Genomic DNA, 8,857 nt, shown 5'->3' with positions numbered 1-8,857 from the left:
TCCTAATAAAGCTTTTAGAGGTCTTGACTCAGTGTAATGTCCCTCTGGAGGACTGGAGGTCACTGTGGGTAAGGGCAGAGTCAATGAGGGAATTTTATTGTGTGGGAATCCCTGTAGCCACTTTCTCTACAGAGCAGACATGGTGAGAACGACCCAAAGAGAACACAAAAATAAGGAATAGAGGAAGAATAGAACAAGAAATAGTAGGAAATGAGGACCTGGCTTTGCAGCAGCTTCTGAATGGAGGAAATGGGTGCATGGGGGGGGGGGGGGGGGTGCTGTCCTTCTCCCAGCCTCTGCTTGGTGCTCTGAGCAAGAAACATCCCCATTTTCCCCCGTGGGCTCCCTCCAGCCAGGTCACTGTGGTGGGCACGAGGAGAGAGCTCTAGTAAGGAGCTCTCTGGTGAACCTGGCAAATGCTTGCAGATGAATGGCTCTTTCTTTGTGGAGGGAAACACAGGTTTCCTTTGCCAAAGGTATTTTTTGTTTCTTGAAGAGAGAACCCGTCTCCTGCCTTAGAGGGGAGAGGGAACAGAGCAGAGTTTATTTTAAAGTCCATCTGGATTTCATCAGCAGTAAAAGCTGTGAACTCCAAGAGCAAGGCAAGCAGCCCCTGGCCCCCTGGCTTTCCTTCACCTCTTCCCTGAGACCTTTCCCTGTCTCAGCTGTAGTGATCCTGGAGGGTTTAGGGGACTGAGGGGCTGGAACTGCCCTCCCTCACAGAGCCTCACAGAGAGAGAGGATTGAGTTGTTTAAAGGACCTGTTGTGTGTTGCTGGAGTCAGGGAGTAAAAGAGGGATGCTGAAGACTGTATCCTACTCATGGCATTGGCCTCAGAGCCTTCATCAGGAGTGGATGATGGTTTGTAGGTGTTTCCTGCAGGGCTCAGGGCTGTCACCAGAGGCACCTGACTGTTGTGCTCACACACCACATGTCACTTTTTGTGCCCGGGGTGTCACTGAAAATGATGTTCAGTGTGCAGCGTGAGGCATCACGAGTGTGCACTGCCTGGTGTGCGGGACAGCATCGTGTAGGACACGAAAGGAGGGAAGCAAACACTCCTTGTGGGGTGGGATAGTGGCTGTTGCAGACAAGGAGAGCAGGCTGGGGCTCAGAGGAAATCCACTTAGCCAGGTGAAGCACGTGGCAGGGGGCATGGAACAGGAGCAGGGACACCCCACCAGTGTGCTCTGGCAAAGCTGCTCCTGCCCCACGTTGGGCGGTGAGAAGGAGGAGAAGGAGAAAGAGGAGGAGGAGGAGGAGGAGGAAGGCCATCCACGCAGGTGCAGCTCTGCCACGGCGTGTCGAGAGCAACACCTCCACCTTGTGGCAACAGCAGCACCAGGGTCCCGCACACCGAGCTGCATCTCCCCGTGGCACAGCGCCCCGAGGCCACCGCGGAAGGGGTGTTCTGTCCCGGGGGCCTTGGCACGGGAGGACACGATCTCCCTGTTCTCAGGCGTCGTGGTGCTGCAGCCCCATCCCTCTGCCCGGTGGGAATGCGAGGGGTCCGGGCTGTGCTCGGCTAGGAGAAGGTCTGTGGGAGGGTGCAGGGGCCCAGGGTGTTGGGCACCACGAGTTTGATGCCATTTCGTTCATAGGAATTTACTTTTCTGCAAGGATCCATCTGCCAAGGGTCACCACTCGCCCCGGGGCTGCAGGATGGGGTACCCAGGCATTAGGCTTAGCAGAGGTGGGAAGATGGGTTGATGAGAAGTCCAGGACTCTTCCCAAGGGTCTAGTGTTTGGCAATCAGGCCCTGGCAGTTGGCCAAGGTCAGCACTGTTGACACTGTGTTCGATCTGGGCCTGGCCTTGACCCCTGGGCAGTGCTCTGGGCTCCAGGTTAATCAGCAAACAGAGGTCAGGTGTCCTGTGCACGTGGGGAGAGTGAGCTGTGATGGGGAGGGGAGAGCAGAGCACGGGCCAGGTGTGGGACTGTGCTCGCAGGACATGGGATGGGTGTCCAGAGGTGTAGTGGTGTGACCTGGAGCCACACCCTTGCTCCAGGGGTGGCTGAGACAGGGTGGGGAGCAGGTCCAGCAGCTGGTACAGCTGGTGAAACTGGGTAGGAAAGCACAGGAATCACTGTGCAGGGATGTGGTTACATGTTTGGGGGAGTGGAGGTGGCTCTGGCCACTCCGACTGTGCCGCAGTTCCCACTGGCAGACACTGGTCCTCACCCCCTCTGAGCCATACAGGGGTGTCAGCAGGGCCTCTGTGGCTCTCATCCATACCCTGAGAGTAGAGGGGTTCAGTCCCTCTGCAGGAGAAGGAGATGGGGACGCTGCTCAGGGATATTGTCCCCAACCCTGCTGAGATAAAGAGGGGAGGGGGTGCTGCACACACCTGCTGCCAGCACTGCCCAGGGTAAGCCTGGCACGGGTGTTGTAGGGGAGAAACAGGCTTCCACAGGAAGGGACCAAACAGCAGCCACATTGGCAAGTGAGATTTATTGAACATGGGTCGAACCCAAAGGCAGGGGGACCAGATTCCAGCAGGAAACACACAGGGCCTTCAGGAGGGGAAGCCACGAACCCCCGAGTGAGGAGAAGCCCCTGCCCCTCACATCCAGGCATCTGTTCCTCCTCCCCCCTCCCTCAGTGTTCTCAGGGAGCTCAAGGGACCTGCAGGACTCAAAGTACATCTCTGTCCTACAGGTGGACTGTTTCTGGGATGTGTCCCATCCACACCCCACGGGCATCCCCAGGTGAGAGGAAGGAGGAGAGAGCGTCGAGTCCTGCCAAGGAGTCCCACTGAGCCCTGGCTCATCGAGGAGCCATCAGGAGGACCCACAACACCCACAAAAGGTAGGCATTAGTAGCTTTTTTTTTGCAAAATACAGCCTGTCCCGATGGACTCCACGATGGCAACAGCAGATGAACGGGGACCCTGCCACGAGCCGTGTTATTGTTCTATTTGTGCCACGTTATTGTTCGATTTGTGCCATGTTATTCTCGTTGTAAAGCAGCAACACAGCATTAAAGCAGCGCAGGGGACCTTAGCAGAGATCCAAAGGCAGCTGGGAAGGGAAGCAACGGGGAAAACAGGGCAGATCTGTGGTGTAGAGCGAGGCCGGACGCTGCCGTTCTGGGGTCAGGGTCGGGCTCAGCAAGAATCACCCCACGCTGGTCACACCATCAAGGACAGGGGCTCTTTGTCCGTGGGAAAACAGCCTCAAGTGGCCAGGGAGGAACAGGACAAGATCCAGCCAGGGAATGTCATCCTGGAGAGGGGGCAGGCCAGGGGGAGCCTACTCGCTCTTGGAGGCCGGGAGGCTGTTGGGTGCCCCGGGGTCTTTCTCTCGGAGCTTGCGCAAGTAGTCGTGGGGGCCTTTGCCCTCAAAGGACGTGGGGCTCTTGTAGGAGCCGCCAATCTTGTCCCAGAGGGTGAAATACTGCCCGTAGTTGTAGTCGAAGTACAGGTGGTGGTCGGTGTGGTGGGCGGAGCCGTTGATGACGTGCCGCAGGAACCGGGGCACGCGGTAGTCGCCGTCGTGGATGGAGATGGTCCAGACGTTGACGAAGATGTAGAGGCCCAGGTAGGTGACTTTGTGCAGGGGGAAGAGGAAGGGGTACACGTGGTAGGGCAGGCTCTGCATGAAGCCGTCGACGGGGTGGAAGGCGTGGCTGGCGAAGGGCGTCGCGATCTTCCAGAGGTGGTGGGGCTTGTGGAAGCGCTGCGGGGAGAGGGTGGGCTGTCAGGGTGGCCCCTTTCAGGGGGGGTGATCCCCTAAAATCCCAGATTCACAGCCCAGTGGACCGCTCTTCAGGCCACCACCACCCAAACAGGGAGTGAGGGACACATGCCCATCTCAGCTCCCATCACACTGTGGACCAAGGTGAGGGGACAGGGTCAAACCCACCATTCCCACCCCTGGCAGGAGCAGCTTGGACACGGCCCCAGAGCAGGGCAAGGACCCTTGTCCAGAGCCTGCCATCCCATCCCACTGCCATCCCATCTCATACCTTATAGAACAGCCTGTGGTGGAGTCCCCGGTGTATCCAGTAGATGCCCATGTCAGTGAAGAAGAGGAAGGACAGCATGCTGAGGAAGACACCAGACCAGCCTGGGGGAACAGGGATGTTAGAGGGGGCACGTGTGGGCATCAACAGGGGCCAGGAGGGGGGTCAGGGAGGTGCAGTGGCCCTCATGGTGGGAGACACGCCCCAGTTGTGTCAGGGTTTGCCCCACAGAGGAGATGTGGTGAGAGGGTCAGACAGTCTCATGTGACTCAGGGAAAGCGAGTCAGGCACTGGTTTTTCAGGAGTTGTGCCCAGGGAAGGGAAGGATCTATTCTGTGGAGGGGGGAGCGTGCCAAGCAGGGGGCCATGACCCTGAGCAAGGGTGTTTGGGTTCCTCCTCATGTCAGCCTGGAGAGGACTTGGGTTTTCGACTAATAGATGGGGCAGGAGGTGCCCAGGAGGATTTCTTGGGCACGCTGCCCAGCCAGGCAGTGGGCAGAGGGTCCTGCCCTGGCAGGGGGCTGGGGGAGGTGTCTCACCATACGGGGAGTCCTCGATGTTGTCGTAGAGCTTGCTGTAGCCCCGCACCTCGGCAAAGAACAGGGCGACCGTGGGCACGCTGATCCAGGGCAGGGAGCGCAGCGCGTAGCAGATCTCCCGGCGCACCTGGTTCTGGGGGGTGAGAGGGATCGGGGGAGAGGTCATACTGGGAGTCAGGCAAACACCCAAGAGCCCCAGTGCCCCTCATGAGGGACGGCAATTGGCCACCACTTTGCCATGGGCACTTTGGCATCTGTGCCACCACAGCGTGCTGCCCCTCGGTCGGGATGGCGGGTGGACATCCCTGGTGGTGGTTTGGGTTGGAAGGGACCTTAAAGCTCATCCAGTTCCACCCTCCACTATGGGCAGGGACACCTTCCTCTATCCCAGGTTGCTCCATGTGGGGTCAGGTTGGGGCAGGACAGGGCTCACACGGGGTGCTGGGTCTAGTGTGTCGTGGCACTTGTTTCTGGTCAGGGATGACCAAGGACCCTGCATGGACGGGCACCAGAGGGACGAGAGGGGTGGCTGTGACACACAGTGGGGACCACCCCCACCACGACACTGGCACGTGGCATTTGGAAGAGGATGGCAAGAGGGACATCCCAGGGGATGGTAAGGGGGGCACTGACAGCTCAGCAGTGCCACAGGGCCCAGGTGAGCAGGGTGGCAGGGGGTGACACGGGGGTGTGCACCCACCTCTAGGAACTGGGGGTGCTTCTTGAGCTCGTGGTCGAAGATGAAGTAGTAGCTGAGGGTGCCGAAGAGCAGGTAGAGGGCCAGGGCACCCAGGTTGGTGATGACAAAGAGGCTGAGGAGCTGTCGGCAGGGCTCGCCCTCGGGCCACCCCGCGGGGTACACGTAGGGCGTCAGCAGGTGCTGGTCGGCGGCTTCCAGGACCAGATCCATGGTGGCTCCTGCGGGAAACAGCGAGGGCTGGTGTGACAGGAGGTGTCAGCCCTGTCTGCCCAGCCTCTGCCCAGCTCCGGGCCACTGGGGTCTGCTCCGAAGGGCACGGGTGGGGTGGCAGTGCTGGGGTTTTGGGGGTAGGTCAGCCGCCTGTCCAGATCACTGGCAGGCGAGTCCAGGTTGTGGGGTATAAAGCACAGAAAGTGGGGGGCTCCCCAGAATTTCCCCTCTGTTGCCGTGGGAGGGGGCGTGTGCACGACAGTATCCCATTCCGGGGCCAGCGGGACGCGGGTGGCAGCAGGATGTGGGGTTTGGGGAACCAGACCTCAAGCGGCGCATGGGGCACAGGGGTCTGTCCCGTGTCCCAAAGGGGCGATTCCCCGGGGAAGGCGAGGACAGCCGGGCAGGGCGGGTGGCGAAGGAGGGGGTCAGTTTTGGGAGCCGGGGGGGGGGGCGGGGAGCGGTGGGAACGGGGCGTCCCGCGGGTGTCGCTGCCGGGGCGCGGGGCCGGTGCCCCCTGCCCTGTCCCCAGTACCCCGGTACCCCGGTACCCCCTCCCCACGTCCCGTACCCCGTTACCTGCCCGAGGGTCCCGGAGCGGCGCTGGGAGGGGGGGGGCGGGGTCGGGGGGGGCGGGGCCGCGCCGGTAGCGCCACGTGACGTCATCGGGGCGGGGCCGCTCGCGCCACCGCGGGGCGGTGACGTCAGCGAGAAAGGGGCGGGGTTAGGCGGGGTCTAAAAATTGGGCGTGAGCCGGGGCTTTGCTAGGCGGGGTTTGGGGGCGGGGTTTAGGGGCGTGCGGGGCTCCGGGGGGGTTTCGGGGGGAGGTTTTGGCGACCGCGGTGTCCCCTCCGCCAGGACATCCCTGGGGGCTGTTTGGGCTGGAAGGGACCTTAAAACCCGTCCAGTGCCACCCCCTGCCATGGGCAGGGACACCTTCCACCAGCCCAGGTTACTCCAAGCCCCATCCAACCTGGCTTTGGACACTTCCAGGGATCCAGGGGCAGCCACAGCTTCTCTAGGCGACCTGTGCAGGCGGTTTGTAACACTTTCCCTTTCCATTTGTAACACTTTCCCTTTCCATTTGTAACACTTTCCCTTTCCATTATTCTTTGTGTCCTCCTGCCAGCAGGTGCCCGTGTCAGAAGTTTCTCTCGCCCTTAAAAATTTTCACAGAGAGAGAGAGGATCCACAGATGTCCCTGCTTTTTTCAGTTATGGGAGGATGATCAGCCTGACCTCTCAGTTGTCTGCTGCTTGTTGTTCTTCTTTTGGTTTGTTATTTTATGGAAGGAATCCTTCCCTGGGAGGGTGGGGAGGCCCTGGCACAGGTTGCCCAGAGAAGCTGTGGCTGCCCCATCCCTGGAAGTGTCCAAGGCCAGGCTGGATGGACCTTGGAGGGGAAATATCCCATGGCAGGGGGTGGAATGAGATGATCTTCAATGTCCCTTTCAACCCAAACCATTCTGGGATTCTATTTTAGTTTCCTCTGCATCTAGAAAACCTGAATTTTTCCTCTCTGACATCTGCTCCAACCCCTCAGGTCACATTTTTCCACCTCCAGGGCCTGGGACAGAGACTCCAACAGAGAAGCACAGCAAGGGCTTGACTCAAGTCATTCCTACTCATCTCTCTACCCAGATTCCTGCATCCATGGACAACCTCCTGCTTCAAGTGGGCAGCACAGCACTGGGAACACTTTTACCTGGAGAGCTCTAAGGTATGTAGGTTTTTTTACCAAGTCTTCTTGTGGACTTCTGTCTCAGCAAACCTGGGAGAGAGGGATGGAGTGATCCACCAAGACATATTTCTGACATCACCTCACCACTAAAATCAGGGGAATTAGATCTTTAGCTTCATCTTTTTTTTCAAACATGAGCAAAAAGTATTCTCCCATTCTCAGTTTTGTTGAGATACAGCCAATCCCTTTGACTGTTTCCCTCACAGATTAAATGTAGGGGAACCTTCAGCATGAAAAAAAGTCAGCCCAGAAGATTATATTTTGTTGAAGTCATAGACATTAAAAACAGAGTTTTACAATAGGAACACTGATTTATGAGGAAATTTGGGCCCCATTTATTATTAACAACTCTTTCAATATTGCACCTGCTGGTGTGTGGATGTACTGTCATAAATATACACAGAGAATTGTAGTGCAAATACAAGGGAGAAAACAATTACCAGTGGGGTTTTTAGCAAGGCAGCTGAAGAAAAGTTATATCTTGACCTACAATTTATTTACACCACTAAATCTGTAGTTATTTCTTTTTGAATGTACCAACAGTGCTTACAAATGGAATTTGTAACAGTAAAATCACTGCCAAGTCCCTGTGGCCCCTTTCTTTCAGGTGCAGCACAACCATTTCACTTGGTTTTAAAACTTGGGCTGTTTTAAATTCCCTGTGGGGCTTTTAAACCCCCATGAATAAAGAAATAAACCAAAGACCAGGATGGGTTGGGTGGTCCAGGGACACTGTGTGGTATTTTAGGATGTTATTCTGTCCTAAAATAATATTTATCTCTCCAACAGGTCCTGGTCCTTCTTATCTTAGAGGCTCCAGAGGTGGATATTCCGTGTGTTGGATGCACATTTTGGAGCCATTTGGGAGAGATGCAAGATCTTCCTGAGGAAAAATCCATGGCTGTCCACTGAGGAAATCCTGGCTCTTTCCAGTTGCCATCTCAGAAAAAACCAGGCAGAGAGTCAGACCCTTCATTCTTCACAGAATCATCTTTATTTAACTATTAAAATAAAATAATTTTGTGTTCAGGTGAGGGAAATTTTAGTACAAGTTAAAAATCAGGTTCAGCAGGGAAAAAAGTTTCACATAATTATCTTTTCTCAATAAAGATTATTTTGAGCCAGTCTTGTTTGCTCTTCTAAGTCAAATGGAGTAAGACACAAATCCTAAACTTAGAGTGGAAAGCTGACAGTTGGGAATGGCTGGATGGAAGCACCAAGAACAGAAGAAACCTCATCTCCTTGAGCCAAAAATAATGGAAATAGAGACTCATTAAAAAAAAATCCATACAAATGATAACAGCAGTCCCAGGGAGAAGGACCAGGGAACAAACTGGAGTGGGAAACATGGGATTATACTGGTGAAATCTTGTACAACTTCACACAGAGGTTGGGCTTGGTGGGTGACATAAGGTGGTCCCCAGAGAGAGAACTTGGCCCCAGGTGATCCCAATGACCCCACAGTGACCTCAGGTAACCCCAGTGACCTACAATAACCCCCAAATGACCTCGAGTAACCCCAAACTGCCAGGTTTTTGACCTAAAGTAACCCCAAAATTCTCTACAGAGAGTGAGTTTGACCTTTAGTAACCTCAATGACCTAAAGTAACCCCAATGACCCAGAGTAACCCCAGAATGACCTGTAATAACCCCAAAATGACCTAGAGTAACCCCAAAATACTGGATTTTTGACCTAAAGTAACC

At 55.9% G+C, this 8,857-nt stretch overlaps 1 protein-coding gene and 1 long non-coding RNA gene across 6 annotated transcripts; one reads left to right on the top strand and one right to left on the bottom strand.

The window, feature by feature from the left end:
- Positions 1–2,436: 2,436 nt before the first annotated feature.
- On the bottom strand, positions 2,437–6,069 carry SC5D (sterol-C5-desaturase). 3 transcript variants are annotated; one of them, XM_027655493.1, is made up of 5 exons: positions 5,993–6,069; positions 5,204–5,421; positions 4,504–4,636; positions 3,968–4,068; positions 2,437–3,678 (listed from the first exon to the last, which is right to left on the bottom strand). In XM_027655493.1, exons 2-5 carry the CDS (start codon positions 5,411–5,413, stop codon positions 3,253–3,255), a joined length of 870 nt encoding a protein of 289 aa, XP_027511294.1. In that variant the 5' UTR covers positions 5,414–5,421; positions 5,993–6,069; the 3' UTR covers positions 2,437–3,252. The 3 variants fall into 3 exon arrangements, with proteins under 3 accessions (XP_027511294.1, XP_027511295.1, XP_027511296.1); XM_027655494.1 differs by having other exon boundaries at positions 5,204–5,440; positions 5,993–6,029; XM_027655495.1 differs by having other exon boundaries at positions 5,985–6,017.
- Positions 4,653–8,272, top strand: LOC113952927. 3 transcript variants are annotated; one of them, XR_003529696.1, is made up of 3 exons: positions 4,653–5,161; positions 6,956–7,132; positions 7,943–8,272. It is a non-coding gene; the product is annotated as an uncharacterized LOC113952927 (long non-coding RNA). The 3 variants fall into 3 exon arrangements; XR_003529697.1 differs by lacking the exon at positions 4,653–5,161 and adding an exon at positions 5,391–5,502; XR_003529698.1 differs by lacking the exon at positions 4,653–5,161 and adding an exon at positions 6,424–6,451.
- Positions 8,273–8,857: the final 585 nt, after the last annotated feature.

The sequence above is a fragment of the Corapipo altera genome, unplaced genomic scaffold (genome assembly GCF_003945725.1).
Source record: "Corapipo altera isolate COAL_440 unplaced genomic scaffold, ASM394572v1 71, whole genome shotgun sequence".
NCBI classification, from domain to species: domain Eukaryota; kingdom Metazoa; phylum Chordata; class Aves; order Passeriformes; family Pipridae; genus Corapipo; species Corapipo altera.
The sequence above is the reverse complement of the archived record's forward strand: the minus strand, read 5'-3'. Positions and strand labels throughout refer to the sequence as shown.